The sequence below is a fragment of the Idiotropiscis lumnitzeri genome, chromosome 14 (assembly GCF_059441095.1).
Source record: "Idiotropiscis lumnitzeri isolate Australia: NSW breed Sydney's pygmy pipehorse chromosome 14, RoL_Ilum_1.0, whole genome shotgun sequence".
Lineage (NCBI taxonomy): Eukaryota > Metazoa > Chordata > Actinopteri > Syngnathiformes > Syngnathidae > Idiotropiscis > Idiotropiscis lumnitzeri.
This window is the reverse complement of record NC_142404.1, coordinates 13,115,205-13,142,862: the sequence shown is the minus strand read 5'-3', so window position 1 is coordinate 13,142,862 and position 27,658 is coordinate 13,115,205. Positions and strand designations below refer to the sequence as shown.

Sequence of the window (27,658 nt, the reverse complement as noted above, 5' to 3'; positions counted from 1 at the left end):
AAAATATATTTGGTACAACAGGAAAATAAATAAATTAATGAATTAATGCATAAATAAACAAAAAAAAAAAAAATAAATCCTAGTGATGTTAACATGAAGCTGAAGTTGGAACGTTTCTACAAAAAAAAAAATAAAAAATACTTTTCAACTTCCAGCCTCTCTCCACCAACACAGCAGGTTTTAAAGTTAAAAGCAGGCTGTTTTCCCAATAAGCGACAACTTTAAATCAAATGGACTACTCCCCAATTGAATTTACTTTGACATGGTTCAGCAATACAAAACTATGAAACATTTTCACAAAGACATCTGCAAGTTCTAAACATATCAATCTTGGCGCACACCGAAACTGACTGATATTTCATGATGTGCGTGGGGTTTGCCAACTAGCTTCATGAGTTGCCGGCCATTTCGAAATTTGAGTTGCCGGTGAACTGTGTGGTCATCTTACCGATGTAACATCCAATCAAAAATACACACGAGCTTTCACCCCCAAAAATATGCTTCTGTGTTCTAAGCATAAGTGAGATCCGGTTGAGAGGGTTCCGCTTACGGTAAAATATTTAAAATTTCATATGTACCTTTGGCTAGGATGCAAAGTGTGGAGAGTCTCAGTAGTCATCTGCTTACGTGACAATCGCACCATGTTTTTGTGGTTCAATAAAAAAAAAATTTAAAAAATACAGTATACTGAGTGTGCGCCTCAAAGCCACATGCAGGGAGTTATTTCTTTTCTTTGTTAGACATGCGGAGCTCAACCACTCCGTGCGTGGCAAAATGACGTCAGATGTTATTTTCCCACAGTGATCCACCTCTATCACTTGGTGTCGCGTTATTCTATGAGCAGTGGGCCTTACGTGTTGTACATATATTTCAATAATCTGTTTTGCAATTTCAAAAGTAACTGATGCCTGACCTCGGGGCTCCGCAGAGAGCAAAGGCAACTCCTGCTTTGTGTGTGATACAAGTATTGTATTAAGTCACAGTGCCTTGTTCACAATCTCGATAAAGAATTGCTGTTGCTCTTCTTTGAGTAAACTGTTTGGTTGTTTTTTTTTTGCCTGTCAACTGTTTTTCTCAACCAAGAGCGAATGTGAGCATGATGGCAAAGACAAACCAATTAAATAAAAACAAATGAAGTGACTAAATGAAATGCTGAAGATGGCAAGACCTGCCAGGCAAGTCTCTGAGGGAGAGTCACAGGAAAAAAAGAACAGGTCTGTGCGTCAAGCTTTATCCGCCCCTGTGGTCCTGATTCTTCAGAACATGCACTTCAATCAATGTCACCTCCTAATGAGGCTCATCTCTGGCAGGCTCATTAATCAACAGCAGTTTTCACACCAACTTGTCAATGAAACACACAAATCCATTTGTATATGACAACACCATATCGTACAATCGGGCTTGGTGGGAGACAGATTAAGAGTTTGCGAAGAATAGGCATGCTCACGCCGTTTCTGAATAGGCTGCAATGATTAAAGTCGAGTATCACACAATTAGGCCGTAATATATAAACAATACCTTGTTAAAGATACGACATTTGGCTCACACCATGGCATCGAATAAAAATGTATACCATTTTGGTGAATGACAGCTACGTCACATTAAATTTTTGCCGAGATAATCCATCCATTTGAAGATTCAGATTAGACAGCAAGATGATTGCACAGGTGTGCCTTAGGCTGCCCACAATAAAAGGCCACTCTTCGCAGGTTTCTCACTCAGCATGATTTTTAAAATTTTTTTTTTTATTGAGAACAATAATTGAGAGATTATAAAATTGATATTAGGGAAGCAGTTTGTCCACGTCATGTTTGAAAGTCACATACGTTTGGAAAATTAAGAGCAAATCTATTAGAGGTTTCAAATGTCGAAGAAATTAGTATAACTCCGACTCCTTTTGATTTCGCTGGGGCCTCGTGGAATTATGCCCGCTGGAGAATAAAAGCGTTTTATGCATTTCAGACAAAAATGAAGAAAAAAAAAAAAGTTTGGTATTTTAGTCGACCTGTTTTGTTAAAAAGCACTAGTTGTAAAGCTTTGTTGCGGAAGGAAGTCCGTCAGCCTCAAGCTATATTTGTGTGCAGATTAATTTCCACCTATTACACAGTCTAGTCAGCTCTTCAATTTATTTTTTTATTTTTTTTTATTGCACCACTCTTGGCTCTCAGACCTTTGAAATGGAGTTTGGGAAGGTGATGTAACCAGAGTCTTCAGTTTTTGTGAAGTATTTAAAACCATTCCTGGGCGCGAGTGCAGAGCTTGATGTCACGATTTGAGTCTACTGTAATAAATTTTTGGTTTATGTCGAATTAAATGAGTGGCTGAAAGGGTTTACGGGACGCTTTGTGTTGGCATGCAACAGTATATGATACTTCTAGGTTTTTTAAAAAAAAAATATTTTCTAAAAAGACAAGTACCTACGTATACGCTCAGTAATTGACCTTTGGAAGTGTTTTCCTTTTTTCCTTTGGAACAAAGGGCTTCTGCTTTGTATTCCACACGCAAATGATGTCATGTAATTAAGATTCACGTACACCGGCATCACCAAAGTCCTGCCCGGCGTTCAGGGTGGCCACTGACAATTTTGCATTCTTTAAACAGGGATTTATTCATCCATCATCCATTGCCTAAATAACGAAAGAGGTATTAAACCGAATATACTCCCCCTTTTCACAATTCAAAATAATAGAACAACAGTTGAGAAAAACTAAATGTTACACAAAACATCAAAAGGCAGCGGATATTTTTCCCCATCACTGGCTTTTTCTGAAAAGTTCTGACGTAGGAATAATTCAATATTGGGACAAATGTAAAAAAGAGGCAGGCATTCACTGCATGACAAATAACATGAGAAGAGCTAAATAGAAATTGTTACCCCGTTCATTCAGACTACACTAGACAGCTGGAGAAGACGCAGGCCAGGAAAAGAGCAAACCACTGTCTGTGAGTTTCTGACATAATCAAGCACAAAGGCAAAGAGCCAAAAATGAGCCAAAAGTCCAATCACCAAAAACTAAACAGGGAAATGCTGTTCATCTTGGACTCATTACGTAGCCTACAATGGTCGGCTTCCACCAAAGCTTACATGGTGGTATAATATTCCACAGCTAAACATACTGCGCAAGCCTTAATGCGCAATCTGCAACAGCTTTGGATGTTAATTTCATTCAAGACACCCAGAGAGAAGAGTCTGATCTAATTCTATAGCATATTAGATTGCAAACATTTCCCTGATGTCTAATTAGAATGTAAATGTGTTGTTCAGCTTTTGAATTTGATTATACATAATTACCTCATTACAAAAGATCCAACTATAACAACCTCAATGTGTGCATGAGTAATTCTTTGGGGGACAAAGTACAGTTTACTATTATTTTACTTGATCATTAAGACAGTAAAACTGTAATTCAGAACTTTCAGGACAAATACTCTATATTAAAAGTTATAAATTAGATGCAGGGAACATAAGTGTTAGCACAGCCAGAATGTCCCTGGTTTGCAGTAGAAACAGGTAATGCTCATTTCTAGTCGTTTTAGTTTGACTTGCTCACACAAGATCTGGATTTGTGACTATAAAGATCAACCGTGATTCATTTGGGGAAAAAAAATTTAGTCAATTAAAAAACATGTCAATGGCTTACGTTAAAATAATAAATCAAACTATCTATCCAATAAAAATAATTCTTGTTTCTTACCAATGGGCAGTTGCTCCATGGTTCCCAGGGTGACAAGACACAGTCGTTGTGACAGGCCAGAAAGCAGACCTGAGCTCTGGGCAGCATTTCCTCTTGATCACACTGACTGTCCTCTGCAGCGCTGACCTCCCCACTTGCTCCCTTCTTCACACACCTGCTGGAGCAGCAGATGTAGCTAGCTGTATTACAAGTCTCCAAGGTACTCCCAAATAGCTCTTTCTGGATTACATCTACAAATTCCTGTACTTATTCTACAGTATAGTAAGTTATTCATGGCTTCTCAGGTTCAGGTGTTTCAGAGATCAATTTGTAAAACAAAGTCTTCAGGAATTCCCGCTAAAAACCTTGCAACAAGTCTTAACCAGGCAAAGTATGAGTAAAAATTATGTAAGAAAATATCTTAAGAGTTGGAAAATGTGCTTGTTGGGGGGATTTATTGTCATCTTGTTTTTTTTGTTACAATTTTTGGAAGTCTGAAACAAATTAATTGGATTTCCATTAGCATCGAATCATGTTAAGATTGTATCGTTCCAAAAAAACTAAATCTGTGCTTAAATTCAGAGTGGATCAACACTTAACTGCTTTGCCTATTTTAAGTAGCACTCATTAGAAGGCAGCTGTTTATGCTGAATGTTCTCTCTTGGCTTTGCAAGCACCAGAACCCGAGCCAATCCAAGCAACCCCCCGGTGGGTGTTGCCATTCCGACACTCTGCCAAGGCTCACTTGCTCACTGACCTGATCTTGCGGCTTTGGACTCCCTCACCGCAGGATGGCGAGTCGCCCACCGTGTTGATGGTGCAAATGGACCAGGGCTCAATCCTCCACTTGTATTTGCTGCATTCACTATGGCATGGCACAGCTTCATTTACCTGCACACACACAAGGTCAAAGACTCATTATGCAGTGAAAGCAGCAGTGTATGTATTTAAAAAAAAAAAAAAAAAAAAGGACACGCATAAATAAAACACAATGTAAACATTCCCCTTTCACTACCGACACTGTCGAGAAAGGAGCATTTCTGGAATTGGATATACAAAATTATAGGCTTATTTATTCCATCGAGGTCAATAATAACTACAATTTCCCAATTTCGAGTTAAGGTCAGGTAGGTTTCAAGCTCCATAAAGAGGCCCTGAATGCAGATGAACGTGTAATGGAATAGAATAGAAATAGAAATAGAAATCCCTTTATTGTCATTGTACTCAAGTGTGCAACGAGATTAGAGGGCTCCCCTCTCCAGTGCAATACAGAGTAAGCCCATTCTACAAGTGTATAGGAAAACATTTAGCTCACTCATGGGTGAATTTGGAGAATGAGAGTGCTGCATGGTGTGTTAAATGGATGATTGTGGTAGAAAGCACCGCAGGTGAGGGTGAATGTTATGCCAATTCACTCTCAGCCGACTGAGACAGCAAATCTGAAATGTTGACGTAACAGACAGAAGAGCCGGCGCCATGCTCCTGTAAACACGTTGACGCTCTAACCGTGTAATAGTCGGCTGCAGTGGAAGGTAGACTCCAGAGAACAATTTGTGGGAAAGGCTTTGACAAGCTGTAGTAGGTGTGTGTGTGTTTGTATGTGTGTGTAAAATAGAGATGGGATGACTGTTGAGCATTGCTTCCCCTCCAGGCTGCACAGATGCCCATTATACACCCTCATCATCGCCCATCTGTCCCTGCAGATGCCCCTGCTGGGTAAACTGGCAAATAGTCTCCTCTTGCTTGCTCCAACACTTTCGTGGCAGCACATCAGTCCACAGTGTCGCCAAGAAAAGAATGACTTTCAGAAATGTGAGTATTGGTGACTATTACCATTTATGTCGCGTGAAATCATGTCAACCACACAGACAGTAATATAAAGAGGGAGTATAAGCCTATCGAATATGTTCCTAAGAAGATGTGATATGACACATTTATAATGATTTTTTTCCCCGTAGTTGGAAGAGGAAAATACGCAGTCTGCTCTCGCTCTCCTTTTTCTCTTTTACACGCTATTGAAATGATGCATACTCTTCTGATAAGCAATACACGGATGATATGAAAAACCTAAGTCATTTCAAGCTCACTCTTAATATGCTTTACCGGCTATTCACAGTCTATCAAAGCGCTAGAATTCCTTGGAAATGTCAGTCTGACTCCCTCCAGTGGAAAAGCAGGCAGAGTATTGGCCAAATGGACGCCACATCAATCCTGTCCACCCGACGAGCAGCGCTCACTTGGTGAAACTATTGTTCTTTCTCGGGAGTAAAGACACCGCGGGGGTCACAGGAGCATGTGCGAGTTGGACAGATCTTGCATGCAGTTTGTCTTCATTAGCTCAAGCAGAGTTTAAGTACAGAGTGAATGGAACTGACCTGAGCCTGCGTGGATGTCCATATTAGCAGTGCATGACAAGCCCCAGGTTGGGAAGGGAAGAGAAGAACAATAATATGAGAATTAGTTTACTACCTTACAGTGATGTAGAATTTTTGCCTCAAGTTCAACTGATGTCACGAATGATGTCAAAAAAATAAATCAATAAATCTCCTACTAAATGGTCAATTTGAAAACGCCCAAATACAAGTCAAGCCAAGTCCAATGAATTTTGAAATTGTACAAAAGTAGTCAAGTTGGGGAAAAAAGAAGTGAAAACTAATATACATTTCGACATTATAGAAAAAGGCACATTCTCCAGACTTAAACCCCACCGAGCTGGTTTCTACGACTGTACTAGAACTTGACAAGGTGAAAGCAACTAACAAGGGCCATTTAGTCATGGGAAATTCTACAACATAGCGATGAAAAACTTAGTGAACAATAATTAATTTTCATTGAGCAACGATGTCGCAAGTCTGTTTGTTCAGTAACTATGTAAGGTACGGAATACATTTTGGCTGCGTCCGTGATTCTCTGATTTCTTTAACTAGAATTGTTTCTGAGAAGTTTTGTACGACTGAACTGCATGAATTATTTTGATTTTGATTTTTAATGGAAAAATGAGGGTCTTCTAAAACCTTTGACGGGTAGCGTGTGATATATAATATATACTTTACATTGTGCTGCTAAATATTTGAAATTGCTCGTGATATGAAACTGGAGGGGAGGAAAAAAAGCATGACAAATGTTTATTTTGCATTTTATCATTCAACGAGGCGTTTGTATGATTTGGTTGACTTATTCGGTCAGGCCCTTTATTTATGACTTGCTCACATGAGCGGCAACATAAGCAAAATATCTGCTTATAATAATTAAATCTGCATTTAAGAAAGTGATGTGTTTGCCTGATCCTCAGTGTAATTCCCTTTGAAAATGGATGCAATCAACTCATAAGTTGCATTTATTCAAAACCGGCATGAACGGGAAATGGAAAAGCAGCTATGGAAAATAAGAACCGTCCTTCTCAAATTGCAACATGCGCTGGCCAGTCAGTGATCTCATCTCCAAGTCTTTGTGACTGAAATGCCATTGCCCTTCAATTGTCTTACCGTTTTGTTCTTGCCTTTCAAAATAAATGTGAACGATAATTCCTCTGAAAAAGACACAGCATTGTTCAACGCTTCCCAACAATACACACTGCGCTTTGTGAAACTCCATATTGAATTATTCAACTACAGCGATTGTGAGGATTCCTCAAAGGAAATGAGAAACGCACCATGTGTTCATCTGGCAAGGCTCTCGAAGACTATGGCGCATCGGCATCTAACGGGTGTGAAGGGAAACATGCAGGTATGTGTAATGCGGCGCCGCTAAGCAGCTAACGAGCCTGCAGACTGTCGTGAATGTTCTTTTCCCCAGTCAATAATTTTTTTGGGGTGATTCTGTCACCAGATGAATGCGACGACTACATAAAAAGGCTCCAAGGTGGTGTTATACTGTTAAACCTGTAAATATTTAAAAAAGAAAATGACTAGAATGACTTCATAAATAATACATACTGAATCACGCGTTGCGTTTTTAATGAGGGTTAGGGACGACAGTGTTCATTGACTACGATTCAAGGATAATTTACAAAAGTGGAAAGATGACTTTGAAACCGATGCAGTTGGTTGCGACAGCTGGGCAATGGTTGGGCCCAATGCGGAACTCTGAAAAATTAATTTATGGGAAGACGGTGCGACAAGCCGGCATGCGTGAGGATGGTTTTTTTGAATGACTGTGCATTGTACGTAAACAAGGCTGTTAAAAATTACATTCGCCTCGTCTAGGCCGTTATTAGTTTTATCAGAGGAAAAGATAACACAAACTGTCCTATATATAAAATAAATAAATAAATAAAATAAATAAAATAAATATGTATAAAATATATATACATATATAAAATAAATAAATATAATATATAAAATAAATATGTATAAAATATATATACATATATAAAATAAATAAATATAATATATAAAATAAATATGTATAAAATATATATACATATATAAAATAAATAAATATATATATAAATATATATATATATAATATATATAAAATAAATACAGTCAGATAGTTTTAAATATATGAAGTAGGGTGGGCTGTGAACAAAACTATACAAAAGGCGGACTTCCATTTCCTGACGCTGTAAATAAATTTCTAAGAATAATAAAATCACATCAACTTTTGGCCGAGATGTTAAAACTCTTGAATTAGCTTTACACATTTTAATTTAGGACCTTTATATTCCATACCTTAACTGAGTGACAAGTGTAACTGAAGGCTTGTTGATGAAGTGCCAAGAATGACGAAATTTTTAAAAATTTAAAATTCATTCATTGCCCACAGATCGACATCTTCATGGGAGCTCAAGTGAGCTTCGTGAGGGCTCGGCACCCCGGTGACATGTCGGGTACTGAGACACTGAATGGCATCACTATAAATGAGACGCTGAATGATGTCACAGAATTAGACGTCACAAGAGATCCTGGGTGGCATGACTGGAGATGAAAGAACACAGGACCTTGAGACACGGAGTGGAGATGAGTGATGTGACACATGGTGATGTCATACGACATGAAACGTAAAGGGCAAAAGACATTTTTCACCAGAGCTCTAACGTGATTGTTGTCCAACTCAGAGGTCCAAGGGTGAAGGAAGCAGCCAGTTATTGGTTAGGATGTACTCAACTCGACTTTGCGAATTGAATAGTTCGACTCCAGTAGCGGAATATTTGGTGATACGTCCCAAAATGTTTTTAAAATACTCCTTACTTTATAGAATTATCCAAAATACAATAAGTAAAATCGCCTGATGCATCCCCTTGGCTTGAGGCACACTTTTGCCAAAACATTCCAACTTGGTTTCAATAGACCATAACACATTTCCCCACAGTCTGACTTCAAGTATTTTATTTTATTTGCAAGATATTGCTTTTGATATGAAGAAGATGGGCGAATGTTGTCACATGTACAAAACCGAGAGTGCTTGCCAGAAATTCCTGCAGTTGGTTCAATGTTGCTGTTGGCGTCTTGGCAGCCACCCTGACCAGCTTTTCTTTTCATCTAATTTGGAGGGATGTCCAATTCTTGGGAATGTCACAGTTGTCCCATATTTTCTCCACCTGATGATGGTCTGTCTTCACTGTGTTCCATGGTATATTTATGCCTTGAATATTTTTTTGTCCGCTTCTCGCACGCCATATGCTAGTTGTTTTGTATTTGTTTTTGTTCATTTTTCTGTAGTTGATTTGAAAAGGTTATAGGTGTTATTAATAGTAGAAAAGTTGAATTATTAGTCTTAGTCTGATTATGTTACAACACCCTTCCATTTGAACGGCGTTTTTTTGCATTGTAATATTAGTTGTAACTACGCAGACGCCATTATTGATTTGAAAGCTTAAATTGCAGCACAAACACAAAAACGACAGCGTGACCTCTGTTTTGGTTTGGAGCAGAGTAACAAATTACGAGTCGACGTGTAACACCAGAACAAGCAGATTTATTTTCCGAGTTGTTACACAATACTTGTTTTTTTAAAACAACAGGAAAATTGTTCACTAGGAAATATAGCCAAAAAAATGTCAGGGAAACAGCTCATCAAAAAAACATTGGGTGCAAAGAGTGTAAACCAGGTGTGGGCAAACTATGGCCCGGGGGCCACATGCAGTCCATTATATGTTTTAATCCGGCCCCTCTGTCAAATTTTAGAACCCACTGTGGCCCGCCAATCAAAAAGTTTGCCCACCCATGGTCTAAATCCAGCAACTCAACATTAATTCCAATCCCAAATCCAAATCCAAGCAAAGTCTTCAGAAACAGTGGACCTTCACAAACAACGAACAAAAACGCTGCATAATTCTCTCCCGCCTTATAGAATAACAATGAGAGTAATCCAGATCCACTCGATGTTTATTTGCTTTTTTATGGCCCATAGCACAACCCCGAAACAAAAAAAAAAAAAAAAAAGGATGACCTCCTTGGTGGAGATCCCAACAGAGCAATTGCTCAACAAACAAGAGAAGAGTGAAAACATTCTTCCTGTCAACAAAAGCCCTTAGGGAAGTTCATTGGTCTTTTAATGATTAAATAGTACTGGTGAAACCGCCGCTGGCAGAATTCTAGCTAATCGCTTCAGGTACGGCAAGCTTGTAGTTTTTGGCAGAAAAATATGTAACTAATTTCGCAGCTGGCACATCTATCTATGGAAAAGGTTTGCATTGGCATTTGGCAAAATGGATTTGTGGGATCACCTAGACCCTCCTCTCTTGCCAAGAGAAATTTCATATTGATAGAGGGGCTCTGAAATGTTCGCAAATTAACATATAAATACATCATTACAAGCTTGATTTACACCTATAGGTCCATCGTAGGACAGAAATGAGTACTCATTAAAAGTGCTTTGCGTATATCAAAAGTCCTTCCTGGATAAGGAGGTAATCATATTTGGTGATAGTTTGGCAAACGCCACGTCTTGTTATAAATTAGTAGAAACTTGTGATTTAAAGATCATTACTGCAAAACCTTCATTATAAATATAATGATAATGATTTCCGATAGTGAGTAACATATGTGTGTGCGTGCGTGTGCGTGTGGCATTCCAATAGTAATTGGATGCGCACCTAATGCTGATGACATATGTTGAGGTTTGTTCTGTTTGGTACTTTTCCGCAGAAACAGTCATTTGAATAAATACATATACGCCGAAATAATCTGAGCATACAGCGTGCGTGTTTGATCTGTGACATGCACACACAGCAGCATGCGCATTTACGCTTGTGTATTTATTTGTGTAACCACCCACAAAAGGTCTTCGTCTTGTAGCCAAAAACATTTTAGATTCACTCATGAATTCCATGACTGCTCATGTATGAGGGATTAAAAGATTTAAGATCAAGGAGATTGATCTTGGCTTCTTGTTAAGAGGAATTAGTTTGCGATTACCAAAATAAAAGTACCAGGTATAACGGAAAAATGTTGGCACAGTGAAATGGCGTTGCAAATGACATGGCTTGGAAATAGCTTCCTAGAATAATAATGGTTATGAATTCTGTGTAACTATTTAAAAATAATAATGTGGTTGCATAAGTGTACACACCCGCTTATAAGTGAGATGTGACTGTGTTGAGTCAGCACACACTTGCCACCATTTCTAAAACCTCTGATTAACCCCAAATGTGTTTTAGACATATTCCAACAGGGTTGCTGTGGCCACTTAAGAATAAAACCTAATCCGAACTTTTGAATACAATGATTGCTATTACTTCCGCGACTTTGAGGTTGCTTGGCGTCAGTAGAAAGCCTTGACAGAGAATGTGAAAACTTTCTTAAACCTTGATTAGAATGTGAAAAATGTGAAGGACCCTATCAGAACACGGCGGGTCAGGAGGGAGCATACCGGCACCCGAGCGCACGGACCCAACAGTATTGCGTTTGGGAATCTGAGGGACTCTCTGCCACACCCCGACACCACCCAGGGTCAGTCACGTATAGTGATTGCCAAATATCCAAGGCGCACTCGGTTGCAGGCAAACAAGGCTATCGTGGCCGCAAGGGAACAATGTGTAAACGTAGCCTGACATTTCCTTGTGAGCAAAGGAAACTTTCCAAAGAGAGTTTTAAAGATGAGTGCTCTGCCCTTCAAGTCTCTATGTAAACATCTGATTTCACCTAAAGATAGACAATACGGTTACTCAGTAACTTTAGCTTTTTTTCACACAATGTCTCAGCTCTTGAGAAGTAAAAGTGAAGCAATGGGCTCATCATCAATGGCGTATCACTGCAGTTAATTTATGACAGTCTATGGCATTCATCATATATATTTGTAAAGCACCATATAACTTGTGACAATTTGGCTGCTAACAACACAGATGATTTTAGATGCCATAGAGGGTGAAATAAGACTATTATTCTGTTCTTACTTTCTGTTAATGTGATTTTTTTTTTAGCGCTACTGCTATTTCCTACGTGCATAGAACGCACCGCAGCGCGAGATGACGCGTCCCCTTCTCGTACGAGAGAGAGAACTTTAAGCACTTTTTCCATGCGAGTTGAAGGAAAAATGGCTCTGAATAGAGTAAACTGGGTCCTTGATCTTTTTTGTGTAATCTCTGAGAGAATAGAGTTTGAATCCTGTGGCGTTCTTTAGCCAAAGAGTTTGTTTTTTTTAAGTCTATCGATCCTGGTGAGTGTTTTAGTCGAATGTGCCCAACTAGCATGGCTCTGTCAATGTGTCTCTTGATGTGTAACTGGAAAAAAAAAACAGTCGGGAATTACGTTCGGTGAACGTTGAGATTGTTATTAGCTAAGGGTGAGATATAACTGTTGTTAAAAAAATATAAACTATTCTACCCGCACTAGCATTCTTAGCAGGTGCATTACCTCGTGAGCTAAGCTAATAGACTCACGGAGGACAACATGCGTGTTAGATACACGCATTTTTTTTTTTTTTATTATTCAATGGTCGAATATTGCAATATTATTTTTCGGGGCCACATTGAGTAAGTGCTCTACACGTTTCATGCAGGCTGTTTTTATTCATTTTTTTGCTTCTGATAGAATCGTCTAAAGATTACAGTTATCATCAGTTAGCTACTTTCAAACCCTTCTTATAGTTTAAAAACATCACGATAGTAAAGGGCAATGGCTCGGATGGTGAATATATTCCAACTCAAGTTTGTTACACTAACTTACAGCAGTGCCATCAAGAATGCAGTGAGACTGACTGACAAGTACTCAACGGAGCTTCATTGAGATACTTTCTGAGCTGAAATTCTGCGTTCATGTAAACCAACTGTTTCATCAGATGTCTGGGAGGCTCTCTCCTGTGGAGATCCGCCGTTGTGAGGGCTGCTGGACCTAATGCTGATTTCTCTCGCCTGTCTTCCACAAAGGACCTATGGTTTTTGAACGTCCCCAGTTCAGATGATCCACCATTTATGCATGCCTTTGCTCACTGCCTCACAGTTTGCTGCCACATTCAGAACCAGTAAAAACAAGAATAAATATCCACTAATGGTCAAATTACAGGTGATACTGCAGTGCAATCATGTGACTCAATAATTACACACATTATTTGGCCATCAAATAGTATATTCCCCGATGAGATAATCTCCTTTCCTCATTTGTTGCCTATTACCAGGACACAGTTGAACACGACAGCGTTGCATGAGGATTACGTTCCACAAGCATTTCATCCCTGAAACGGCTTCCAGTGTTAACGAGAAGCAAACAATCTTTTCCACATCATTAGAGTTATGCAATTAGAGCTCCTGTTACAGCAGACCTGCTATCATAGCTCAAATGAAGAATCCTTAGTTTGATTAATAATCGCTGATTAACACCAGAAATGCAGATCCACCACGTGCTTTGCATGAGGACACCTGCCGACCCAAGTATCTTCTTTCATTTCACTCTTCTGTATAGTGATCAAACAAAAGCCGAGTAAAGTACCAGTGAAGGAAAAAAATCAAAAGAAACACTTTCAAGAAGAAAACATTTGTTCACTCTGATGAATCTATTAAGCGCTAGACCGGAAGGGTAACGATTTCACCCTGTAAATTTCAAACTGGCAAAAACATTTGGCGTTGAATTTCCTGAATAACAACCATCCTGAGTGTGACACAGTCAATATAAAGGGTGGTCACCTTGATATTTGAGAGACCCAGTTCACCCAAGCACAACGACAGTATAGCAACAATGCCTCACTTGGCTTCAAGAGCAAAAGGCGTTTCTATCAGAAATACATATCTACAAAACAGCAATTCAGCGCGCAAGCACTAAGCTCTCCTGAAAGGTTTGTATCAATGCACAAGCTGGCAATATGCATTGACAACCTTGAGGATTATATACAATAAGCCTGTCTGTACATCACATACTGTACGTCTGCTTAATTCAAAAGGATGAAATTCACAAACAAGTCGCCATTCCTAATGCTTTCATTTTGACACCAACTTAACATCTCGATACTCAAAAGTTTCCTGCTGCTTGGGCTCATTCAGCGCCACACATCAAGACGTTTCATCACAAAACTCACAAAGGAGAAACAACACTCAAAATCGCCCGCTCATCACAGAGTTGAAAAAAGAAGACCAGTTGAATTATAAAATGCTCAAACTGTATTGGATGTGAACTCACTACTCGTTTCAGGTGTTGTATTGCCAAAAAACATCTATCACGCAAACAGCATCTGACGATAGAGTTTTATGTACTCAGCAGTTCGATATTTGCTTCTCAGGGAACTACTATACAGTGCATGAACCCTGAAGCTTAACACTGGTCAAGCATGGCAAAAGCAAAATCTATTCGCACGGAGATGCAAGTAGAATAACCGCCATTAGTTGGCATCTGCTATGAAGTAAAACTACTTTACAACAGCCATTAACAAAAAAAACAAACAAACGGCCATTTAACTTGAAATTACAAGTCACGCTTTAAGGTCTGACCCAGCTGTGAATGCTTCCTTCATGATGTATGAGCTGTCATCAGCCTCAATGGAGAATGATCAAAAAGCCATGTCCCGTTCTTTATTCAATGCTGCAAAACAAAATGATGTCATTACAAGCCAATTTGGACAATATACGAGCAGTTGATCACTACATTCCAATACAACGGGGCACAAAGAAACGCAACAACCCCCAATCAAAGGACATGACAAATGATGTCAGCGCACTCGTGCAGCAATACTGCGCCACAACAGCAGGTGATACAGTAAGATGAATATGATCATTACCTCAACCAAACTGGCGCTTTAGTTTTAGTTAATGACAACAAATATTTGCCAACTGATATTTTTCATGCATGTGCGGCATCGCAATGCAAGAATGACAAAAAAAGGATCTTTGACGACTTTAGCCGTCAATGGCAGTAAATGAGTTAATAGTTTACCCATCCCAATTAAACTTACTAAAATACCATTTTAAAAGTATGACTTTGTTGTGTTGTTATATTCTCCCTCTCTTGCACAGTTAAATAAGATTTAAGTCTGCATGCGTCAGTGCAACTTTACTGAAAAATAACACATAAAACAAAATAGAATAAAATATTACATATTCAAAGACCAAAATGTTCAACCAAACAATGTCGTATAACATATGCAGCATATAAAATCCCATAAATAGGCAAACAAAAACCAGCATTGATTATATGGCGAATCCATCCAACCATTTTCCAAACTGCTTATGAACCGTCAAAGAACTGCTACTTTAACACAACGGTGCAGCAACACATACAAACAGAATATATCATGTTACTCAAAGACATATATTGGCTCTCCTCTGTGTTAACGAAATAATGTTAAAACAACAATATATCCTGCGAGGTTAAGTACTTGTTACTCTACGACACTGAAAAAAAATGTGTTGAATTTTCTGTTCTACATCTATATAGTGTAAATACTCCCTAAAAGAACAATCACTTAAAAATATGCGATATAGTGAGGACATGAAGGATGAACCGCGACATAGGGGGACACAATACATATACACTCACAAATCGTCTTTTTTCATTCACCCACGCATGCTGTTTTCCTCCCTCAGACAGTATAGGATGCATGAATATGTAAAACAAATGTTAATTCCAAAAGTTGAAAAGCTGGACAAACTTTCTCTCGGACTGGTAAATGCTCATTGCCAGTGGACTCGAGGCTTTAAGTGCACGCATTATGCTCACTAATTTCCATACAGGCTCGTACCCTGCTCACAAAATTGCTCACATTTCATAAGCTTCCTTTTCTGTTCAGTGCAACCTGCTGCTTTCAAAAGCTTAACACACAAAGGCAATTTTTTTTTTTTTACATCCATTTATATGTCCTAATTATTATAATGTACAGTAAATGTATGAACTCTCAATCCATATAATCTTAGGGTAAAGTGGCAAATGAGATTGTAAACTCTCAACCACCAAACTCTATTATTTCCCTCGTGACCTGCACTCCCCACCAATACACCCGAACAGTAAATGTGGAGGTGACACATCGAGTCTCTCCCCATCACTTTGGCTCAGTCAAGCATGGGATGATAGAATGAAATGCTCTGTAGTGTAAATTTCATCTCTGTCAAGCCAGTCTCCTTTAGTCCTGATGGAGGGGAACCATCTGCTTGTGGGAATTCGGCCATATTCGGCCCAGAGTTCAGTTGACATGAATGAGGGAGCGGAGGGGCGGGGAGAAGAGAGGAGCCATTTATGATTTAAATATCACAAATATGGCACTCGTTAAAGTGCGGGCTCTTGCCAAAAATGATATAAATGAGTAAATAAAATTGATCGATGATATTTCCATACATGCAAATGCAATGAAACAACAAATTCGACTCCAAGTCAACAATCAATTTTGTCATTCAGATAAAGTGTACAAAAAGGGCTGTTCCAAAAGTGCATTTTTCCCAAGATTAGTTCAGGATTTGGAACTTGATTCACTTTCACACTGATAATTTTCTCAACAGAATTGTTACAGCTGATTCCTCCCAAAACTTATTGTGAAGCAAATTTTGACCTCCAGCATGCATTATACTTGACAGCTGTTGGCTATTTATTTATGCTCTTTAGCGCCACTGGAATGTGTTCCAAGAAGAAGTAATTACGCCAAATGTCAAGCAACAGCTTCAGATGAATCAATGATAACGGTTGAATTTTTAATTACATTTTGCCATTTAACACATTTCTATCCATCGTACAACAGCAGGAAAAAGAGCCTCATTTACTACGCCAGAGCAGAGCTTACATCATTTTAGCTTTTTAGCCACAACAGTGACAGATGTAACTCGCTTTCCGAGGATCATTTGGTAACATTAACGGCAAGCCCCGCTGTAACCCCGGAATAAATCTGTAAGGGCCTTGGCAATAACAGGCAACAGTTTAAGTGGCCAGGGTTATTTCAGGGCATTACAACGGGGGCCGTAAAGACCTTGTTAGCGGGTACTTAACCATCTGTACACAAATCTCCTCTTGCGAGTCGCACCTCATCTCCATACTGACCTCCCCAAACTACAGTGTCCTTTCAAAACCATTGAAGCGTAATAGCAGCGTTCATAAAACACATCTCCCCTTTAAACCGTGACCTACTAAGACATGTGCAGTAACACCTGTCCACAGAAGAGGGTTGGGCAAACTTGTGTGCCCATGGGCTGCATTAGATTTTTAAAATGAACAGGTGGTAGACAAAATCCTGTTTTTATGTCAAGGAGAGGTGAGGATGTAAAGAGTCATATTCATTCATGTATTCACGTGACAGCACAAGGCAGCAACACTACAAGATTTTTTTTTTTTTTCCCCGAAAGCACCCAAAAGCTTTTTACGCCAACACAGCAATTGTCCTACAGTATATGAGTACAGGGATTATCTCCAAATAACGGTGTAGTGCATATGCCGTTAGTACAATTTGACTTCCAGTGGAGCCATGAAAATGATGTAATGGTGGTGAGCATGAGTGGACTGTAAGTGCAGATTGCCCTCATTTGCATTCAATAAAAGAAGAGCGTGTAGAACATTGAGGATGGGTGATGGGTTAACTATTCTTGACACACCTCCGTAAAAGTTGAAATGCATTATTCAACTGCCTGTTTTTACTCACCGAAATGACTCACAATGGTTTGAACAATACCAGCAGTTATGAAGAAAATAACTGAGAATTTAATGTATTCTTTTTTTTTTTTTTTTTTATACAAAGTGCATGTGACCGATTGCCATCCACAAGAAGTTTGTCTGCACTGGTGTTCATCTTACCTGGTTCTTCAAATCCAGTTTGGGACATGGGCGGCCTCCGTTAAAAGCCTTTTCTCTAAGCCACTTGGATCTGACTTTCAACCCGCCGCCACATGATGAACTGCAGGCTGACCACGCGGACCAGTCACTGAGCTTACAGTCCAGGGGACATGGGATATGGCACACCTCCACCATGTAGCCTGTGAATGGAACATTAGCAGGTGAGAGAGTGAGTGAGAGAGAGAGAGACAGCCAGACAGAGACAGACAGAAAGAGAGAGAGAATGACAGAGAGACACATAGAAGACAGAGAGCGAGGGGCACAAAGAGAGCGAGAGAAACAGGCAGACAGAGCGATATGTGAGAGAGAGACAGAGAGAGAGAGAGAGAGAGAGAGAGAGAGCGCGAAGTAGGACTTGCACTGGGATGACAGCTTCATTACAGGTCACATTAATAATTTCCCACATTGGCCTGTGCTCTGCCACACTTCCTCGCTGTGACCAAGAAGTAATTATGAGACTAATGAGTGTTTTTCTGCTCAACTGTGCCAGCGCAGCAATATGAAACTTTCTCAGGCTTTTTTACAACTGTCCATTACTCTTTCTCAAGTTATATTTTGAGCTTTTGTGCTAAAACCCTTACCAGTGTCGGTACACAGCATAGGCTGCACTAAGCGTCCTTGTTGATCAACGCAAGCCACAGCTCTGTAGCGCAGACCTTGACCACACTCCTTCACTTCCTGGTGGCTCATCCAACTGAGCGGCAAGCCCGGAATGGAAGTTTCATGGAGGATGCAATCGGACCAGTTCCCAAAAGGTTGGGACAAGTACTCCTCACAGGGACAAGCCTCTTTTTCTTCCAGAGGATAGAACGCCTCATTCAGGCATTGCTCCTTCTTTTTACTGCGACCTGATGGATGATCAAATATACATTTTATTAATTTATGTATTGATTGACATACTGTGTCTTCATTCTCTTTTGGGGAATAACCACAGATATGAACACACCAGTCAAAAGTGTTCCATTACGAATGTCATCAGTTCATTTTTCCATACTGCATAATTGGCGAGTAGTTTTTGTGATTAGCAGTCCTGGTGTTTTAAAAATGATTGCCTTTGGATTGCAATTATTTTAAGAGAAATGTGTAAACTCAATGTCTGTTAAATTGCAGCAAAAAAAGGACTTTGGAAGTGATGACAATTATGATCGAAGAAGAATGTCATTTCAAAGTGGAAACGTGACTAAACCTTTTTGTGAGACACTGCAAACAAATCCTGATAATGTCTACATAGACAACAAAGACGCACCAAAAGTATCAAAGTTTTCTCTCATCATGTATATTCAGTGCATAGATTATTCTTCACTTGCATGCATTATTAGTCAATAGAGTGTGTTTGATTCAAATGGGAGACAAAAATGGAGAAATGACCAAAGAATGAACAGATGTGGTTGCATAAATAGTAATGCGAGGAACAATTTTTCCACTGTCACTTATTTCACTAGAAAAATGATCCATTTGCCTTTTGAAATAATACTCAATTATAGTTTATCTCACGGGGCTGAGTTGAAAGTAGATGAAATGAGACTGATGATGAAGCATAACGCCATCAATAAACAGCAAAATCGAATTCGGAATGCTTTGTCATAGATGGCCACGGTTTCATTTTCTGTCTTTCAACACAGATAAAATGAAGTCCAATAAGAAGAATTTCTATCAAACGTCCTACACGTTGACTAACTAAAGGGTGTCCTAAATTCAAAACTGGCAAAGGGGATAATTGTCGACAGACTTGGTACTGAGATATATCACAACGCAAATCATGAGCTTTCAACAGCTGGTCTTGTTTTTTTTTAGTCTTTCTGTAGAAGTAAAAAAAGTTTTTTTTATGAAATGGAACATTGCAGTATACTCTATCAACTTTCTCTTAAATACCATCTGCTCAGTATGAAACACAACCATTACAACACTCGACTCTCAAAAAAGTTAGATGTGATTCTTGAGCCAAGCTGTCGATGCAAAAAAAAAAAAAAAAAAGAAAAAAAAAAGGGATATTGGGCTTTCGGGTGACATTTTAAGATGAACATCAAATGCACTTCAACCTTAATAGCCGAACATTAGACCTTCTCCAAATGTTTAAATGCACATCCACAATTTTTTGGTGGCTTTTGCACAACTTTCTGATCGCTGACAGGGAGCTAAATGGCGTTTTGGGTCTCTGAATGTTTGAAACATTTGACATTACTTAATTGCGCCCAACAACACACAACACTCAAAATCCTATTCAGTCGCTAATTTAGGACGCCAACAAACCACTGGTTAATTACGCCACAAGTCTCCGACGTTAGTGGCTACTACTGGCTAGCAGCTAGCTAGCTGTTAGCATTGGCAACAAGCACCAAACACTGGTTACCGATCCGCAAACGTTATGGACTTGTATGAAGCAGTCCGCGGCGGGGAAAAGCAAATTTGGGGACCACTGTTAAATCAAGACAACATGTAATTAATCAAAAGTACCTCACCAATGCTAGACTTTTAAGAGGAAGTGGCCAACTGAGCTTTCGGTCATGAGCTGAAGGTTTTAGTGGTGGAGTGTGGCAAAAAGCGGAAGGATCCAAGTGCATACAAATAGGGAGGGATCAAAACTAAATCGACAAAATCACTAAAAGTGTCACGAGCAGGTGGCAACAGAAAGGCTGGACGAGTAACATAGGAGTGGAGGATTAAAAACAAACAAACAAAAAAAACCCACCTGTTGTGAAGTTTGCCATTCTGCTAATTGTGTAAAAAGTGTTCAATCAGAAGATTGAAAAGTTTAGGGCAGGCTAAATTAAGATCAACTGTGGTGATTATAGTGTATTTTAGGCTCATCCTGAAATTTCACTTGAAAGCCGAATATCCCTGATTTTTGGAGCGTAGTGTTAATATGCAGTAGACTTCGACACAGGTGTGTGGGGTATAAAATCATAATGTAGTTTGCCCAACGTCAGCATTAAAACAAACAATTGCCTTTGTTACATTGACTCAGCAAAACATTTGGACTGTCTCACTTGACAGTTATTGTACAGTAGAGCAACTCTACCACAAAGCTACCTTACCGCAGAAAATGTACATCCATCATATGACAGTGTAGTAAAATCCATCTGCTCTAATATAGGTGTCTAATAAATTTTATCCTCGCTCCACAATTATGTAAATTAATGTCATAAAATAGCCTTGTAGGGGGGGGGGGGGCAAAATGACAGCAAATATGAGGCACCAAAATGTGACGTTGTGAATGATATGCTCACTTGAAAATGAAGTAGTCCAGAGTCAAGTTTAAGTAACCAATAGGAGGGCTGGGTTGGATACAAAATGTATACATGTGTATGCACACACTTTTCCTAAAAGCGCCAGTCAAAAAAAAAAAAAACAATCATCTTTTCAATTTTAAACAGAAGACTCATGTTTGCTCAGCGATGGATATAATAGACATCATCAGACAGGCAGGCTGTTATCGACGTTTTTTCCTCTCAAATCACCAAATTGTTGATAATTAGTGACATATTCACAGGAAGCAACAGGAGCTCGATTGTGAGGAGAAAAAGAGGCTCGGATTTTTTGCTTTTTTTTTTTTTTTTAATGCATGACGGAGGCTTTCAGAAATGTATATTTTGGTGCTAACGTAATTGTAGGTGTGCCATCACCTCAGCAAGAAACACAATTATTTGCCACTAAAGTAACGGTTTACGTTTTGAAGTAAAATGTCAATTAGGAACGGGAGATTGGCCATCTTGCAACCTGAAGGTTGGTGGTTAGATTCTAAACCCTTGTGACCATGTTGAAGTAATCTTGAGCAAGATAAAAAAAAATGCAGTGGTTCATGACGCTGCCTATATATAATACTTTTTTTTCCTGTTATTGCAAACATTTTTTTGGGTCGAAATATTGAGTAAATTCAACGCACCATTTTTTTTTTTTCAATGTAGAATTTTTTTTCTATCTGAACTAAATGTGTACTATAAGAAAAAAAACACACCATTTGACAACCTGTCTTGTATGAAACAAAGTCATGACATTTACGTAGATAGACCGGCCCTAAACTGCGGCACATGTATCCAGCCCTCAGGGATGACCTGTTACTGAACTTGGGCCCATTTTAATGAGTTGGGCTCGAAGAGCATTATGGGAAGAGACAGGGTGTGTTTACTAGAGCCCCTGTGGCACTAGCTCAAATATTCATGAAGACAAATAGTATCCAGCCTGCTCTGCAAACACAGCATGTAATGCAGATTTGGCCATCTGTGTTGAAATCAGGGATTACATGCAATGTAAGAGCCAATTTACACAAGAGAGAACAACTGGGAAAGTGGGAGGGCGCAAACAGGTAAAGAGACAAACTCATTCCTTCAACTTCAATTCAGTCCAACCTAGTTTGAAAAGTGACACGCTTACCTGTGAGCGAGCGCTTGCGACTTTGGAAGCCGCCACATCCAGCGCACTCCGAGAACTTGGACCAAGCCGTTAGTGTGCAGTCATCCCTGCAAGCCACTCGACACGCTCGGATCTGAGTAGGCAAAGGACCAGCCCAGCGCAGGCACTCTGTCAGGTTGGCTGCCTCGTCGTTCTCCCCGACACAACCGAGTCCTGCCGATAGAGAGGAGGAGGGGAACCTACTCTGATTACATTTGACAGAACCTTCTGTAATTGCATTCGTGCTGTCGTGGCCATCCGGTGACATCCAACTATCGCGCCATCTATCTTCTATACTGCTTCTCGTCACTTGGGTCACTCGGGTCTACCACTTATCACGACTCGTGGCTTTTCGCTTGCCACAAGTCGTAAAATATTCATACCAGCGGGACCACAGGATTGGCAGTGAGCAACAAGGGTAGCATTTTTTTGTCTGGAAAATGTTTTATCCAGTAAGGCATGGACAACAACTGTGTGCCAAGTAGAACTTTATTCAGGTCACATGCACAACGTGAAGAAACATCGTGACACTTATGTCGTGGCATCAACCTGTATCTTAACACTAGTCGCAGTAAAGTGTGCACAAGTGTGCGGAAATATTATATAAAGCAAAAAAATTGGGCGAATAGCAGAGGCACTTGCAAAATATGCAAAACAAATGCAAATCCACTGTGTATTTTTATGTACCGTAATATTATCACCATGGTAACGCAACAGACACCACAGAACAAGAAGAACATGCTTGAACGAGTGACACATAAACTGGGATATTTTGAAGATCTTAAAATAAACATGAACCACATTTTTTTTATATATTAGCAGTGCCTATCTGACATGTGCCAGCTTTCCTTGCCATCGAACAGTAACTCATTAACATGAATGAATGAAACTGTTAAGTTGTATATACTTTGTTGAAGACTAAGTCATAAACAAAAACACATGCATGCATAAAAAGTTCAGGTCGACCGTGGATCAATAAGATAATACTCAGAATGGGTTTTGCTGGAGTGACCTAATTAATATGAAAATTTATGCAGCAAGGTACGCTACAATCTAATCCTCGACTCGGAAATCCGTGGGGAAGATTTTATGAAATTTTATCGCGTGGTTTAGAGAACAATTGTGGACACAAACCAACAATGACAGGGTAAAGATAAATAGTCATGCCTCATTTATATATATTTTTTGTCATTCATTGGAAATGTTTTAAAAGATGGACTAATGGTGCTCAAGCATCAGCCTCTAGAGCACTGTGGCATGCACTGATAAAACATCATCGCCACCTCCCACAACACTTTGCATGTCGGTGTAGATTCACTGATCTAACTACCAACACAGATTCCCTTCATCCATTTGATTAATTTCTCTTTCACTTATAAATTTTGCCCTCTGCCAAGTAGTATTTCGCCTCTATGGGTCCGCACAGCAAATGTGGTGTGCTTCTCGACAAACACAGCCAACATAGCGCATTTCATTGGATAGACATGATTAATTCAAGAATCCACTAAAGGAGAGATATTGTAAATCTGTTTTGTAAGTAAAAGAAAGTAAAGAAAATGAGAGTTGAAAAAAAAATGTTTTTCTGAAAATGTGCATGTAATATAAAATATACAGTAAATTGTGATCTAGTGTATAATATTTTTTCATACGTTCTGGCATTTGTTCATTATTACATTATTATTAAACATTCACAAATAATGTGAGGGTCGAAAGTTCAATGTTATATTAGTTTTCAAATGCAAATAGTCTATTATTTCATGTAACATGCAGCTATTATGATTTTTTTTTTTTGAATTTATTGACTGCCTTCCACTTAAACTCGTCTTTTCCATGAAGCAGTATACAAGTCATTAGCCCACACTCTCAACCCCAATGTCCTTTTTTCGGCAGATCCCAGTGCCGGAAAGAAAAAAAGAACCCTCGACTCTATTTTTAATGGAATTTGTTGAGCCTCGGGGTTGCCAAAGTCCACATGTGTGGTATTTCGCAGCATCTCACCCACAGACAGGGATCATCTTTAATTATGCACAAATTTGGAAAGGTGATAGGTTTGAAGGAATTGCTGAAAGAACACTCTACAAAAAGGCTCACTCCACAGTTTTCTCATGTTATAGAACGTGGGGGGAGGGGAATCTTATTGAATTATTTATATCAGCCAAAGCCAGGGATAGTTAAATTTCCCATCATAATGTGTAATAATAATGGTTATTTGATCGAGATTAAGTCCCATCCCATCAAATGTGATCTTTCAATTAATCCAACCATACCACATTGTGATATGATGAAACTATGTCATGTAATAAGCAATCATCAGCGTGAGTAATATGCTGTTCAAAAGCGTTAGATAATCAGACCGTATATTTATTTATTTTTTTTTTGTGTGAGGAGTCATTCGGAATTTTTTTTCGTTGACTTGCAAGCTAAAATATGAAACTTAACTCACTTCTATACAAACAGAACATTGGCAGACTGCAAGAATAATTAAAAAATAAATAAAATAAAATAAATAAATAAAAATAGTCTAAGACTCCCATCTGAGGTTAATTGTCAGACCAAATGAAAAACAAATGTTTTTGTTGATTAGAATTTTGAGGGCAGCCTAGGACGGATTAATGACATTTGCATTCATTTCAATGGGGAGCGATGATTTGAGATACAGTGGAAAAAAAAGCCAGATATGAAGGCTAGATATAATTTATGCCACGTGGCTTTCAAATTCGGCCTTTGGAGGATGCAACCAACACATTTTGACAGAGCCATACTAGAATAGCACAAGATAAATAGCGCTTTATTATTATTTTTAATTAATTTGAATAAAATTGGATTTAAAATTTTAATGAAAAATGAAAGATTTAATGAAAATTAATATTTTCATAGTATATAATTTTTTTTTTCTATTTTGTTGGTGCATCCCTCCATTGGGATAATTTTTTTTATACTCACGGTGCAATCTGAGTTGCCTCCAAGTGTCTGAAATGTCACAGGTATTTAAACGCGGGCGTTTTTTAATCATATTGAAAAGGTTAATCGCTAAAGGTTGAGGAAGACTGCTTTACACCTGGTGTGCCTCATTCGTCTTTTCTCACTGGAAAAGTCGCATCCAGTCACTTGACAAATTTCCACCAAAAGAGTTTAAATGGAAGAGAGCAACAACGGCAGCAGAAATGTCAAGTTCTTCAAGCCTCAGATCTAGCTACGGGCATCGCCTTTGCTGTAATTGAGCGGGCCAGTTTGTAGGCCCATTTGTGCTCATCTTCGCGAGTTCTCAATTCCAAAGAAAGGACATTAACTATGAGATAAAATGATAAGCGGTTGTCACGTCGCTCCTCAAAAAAACTGCTTATTAGGGCAAGTACGTCCTTACTATGACGCTTGCCACTTTGGACTACTTGAAGCGCATTGGTGCTCTCAAGTGTCGCGTTATGTGACAAAGTGTTCATGTTTCACGTTTGACACACGTGAAGGTCACAATCAGTTCTGCACAATCTAACGACAATTTGTGAGGAAGGACATCAGCCTGCATTTAGAGTACATATTTTACAGGTATATTAAGTACTTTCTACGCAGATACGGTCATCCGTGTTGGCTCAAGTAATTAAGTGCATCTGCTGTGTGTTGAACATCGACACGTCTGCTTGTCCAAAAGAGGAGTCATTTGATCTATTACAGCGCAGTATGAGCATCAAAGGTGCAGACTGCATCATCTTAGTGAAAGCAATCAACTGAGCAATTTACGACTCGTATCTTTTGGCAACAGCATTTGACCCAAACTTGAGTGTATTGATAAAACTGCTTTGATTAAAATCTTCTATAATAATCTGTATGGGCGTTTTTATTTATTTATTTTTTTTTGTTTCCTGGAAGGCAAAGTTATCTCTCCGTCCGTAATGCGCCTGTAGCCGTCCGGCTTGCTCCATTAATAAGGAACCAGTGGCGTGAAGAGATCGTCAAGACAACAGACAGAAAGATTCATCTTATTACACTCTCAGGACAAATTGCTTCGGTGTTTTATGACTCCATCAGTTGTTTGTTAAAGGAGCCGTTATGAAAGGACCGTTAGGACTCATTAAATAATGACAGTTAACTAGATGGAAGCTTAAAATCGGCTAACGAGTGCTGAAAGACAAATACTTGAGGACTAAAGAAAGACTTGCCTCTGGTTTCTAATCCATTTCCACAGGATTCTGCAGTTCGAGATAAGCTGCGTTGGACAGAATCAGGCACAAAGGTACAGGCGTGCCACTTGTGTCTCCGCCACCTGCATGGAAAAATAAAAAAATAAAAAAAAACACATCACATACACTTTTATTTTTATAATATGCAAATTAGTAAGTGGCACATTCAGTTCAGTGGTTTACCTGTAAATTGGACATGCCGGGAGTGATTCGCAATCCCTCTCTTCATAAAGTGTGTCGGGGCACTCTTGACCTCCATTAGCAGACTTCTGAATGATAGTCCGGTATCGAGACTGTGTGGCAGAGGTGGAATTCTCTGTTGGAAATTAAAAAAAAATAAATAAAAGGCTGAAACACAGGCTTTGGAAAAGTGGCAAACTTATTATATTTAAAATAATATATTCAACTTAGTAGGTAAATCAGTCAGAAATCATTATTGATCATTCAAAGTTTGTCCTTGCAACTTTCATTTATCAATCAATCATTGCACAATATGCAATTGTTGGGTTTATCACTACAATATTTTTGAAAAGATTCTGCCACTTTCTTTAAAAGCACAGAAAATTTCCACACCTCCCAGACTACAGAGACGTGCACTCCACCATTTTTGACTGATTCACACTTTATTTTCCTCTTATACAAACACCTCCAATTTTTGAGTTTGTTTTGCTTTTTTTGACAAATACCTGGACTGACTTAATTTTTTTCTCAACCCAAATGGATCTTTTTCAATACCTGCAGCCCATTATTTGTCCAGTTGTCGTGCCTAGCTGGCGATGTGAACCTTCATGTTATAGCATTACCCACATGCAATCGGGTTTATTCCACAGAACAAGGAAAAATAATAATTGTGTAATCATGTTGTCAGACCAGTTACAACTAGTAATTATTATGCTCTGGTTCCCTGTTAGAATTGGAACTAAATTCAAAGTAAAAATAAATAAATAACATGGCATACCCAGGAATATCTCAGCTCACATAAAGGATGGCTGCTTAAAATGGTCCCCTGAGTGGAGTTTTAAAATCAAACAAAACATGAAAATTCATGTTGGGTCGGTTATTCCTCTGTTGTAAAAGTGCTTGTTGCCAAGATATTGTAAAATGTTATTTATTCCCCTTTTAAATGAAGCCGCATTTTTGGGAAGAGCAGCATACCAGAGTATGCGCGTTGCAATCATATAAACTGGCAAATCTTCACTGCATTTACCAAATAATTCAAATTTTGTTACTTGCATTACCCCCT

At 38.9% G+C, this 27,658-nt stretch overlaps 1 protein-coding gene across 4 annotated transcripts in view; it reads right to left on the bottom strand.

Annotated features, from left to right (window-relative positions):
• The window catches only part of thsd7ba (thrombospondin, type I, domain containing 7Ba), a 171,601-nt gene that overhangs the window by 16,343 nt on the left and 127,600 nt on the right, over positions 1-27,658 (bottom strand). For all 4 annotated transcript variants that reach the window (XM_088315438.1, XM_088315440.1, XM_088315441.1 and 1 more), the window contains 7 exons: positions 26,599-26,731; positions 26,395-26,498; positions 22,223-22,414; positions 18,433-18,699; positions 17,813-17,991; positions 4,432-4,565; positions 3,696-3,849 (listed from right to left, as the gene is read on the bottom strand). In XM_088315438.1, the coding sequence (XP_088171564.1) occupies positions 3,696-3,849; positions 4,432-4,565; positions 17,813-17,991; positions 18,433-18,699; positions 22,223-22,414; positions 26,395-26,498; positions 26,599-26,731 (1,163 nt within the window). The remainder of the gene's footprint in view (positions 1-3,695; positions 3,850-4,431; positions 4,566-17,812; positions 17,992-18,432; positions 18,700-22,222; positions 22,415-26,394; positions 26,499-26,598; positions 26,732-27,658) is intronic.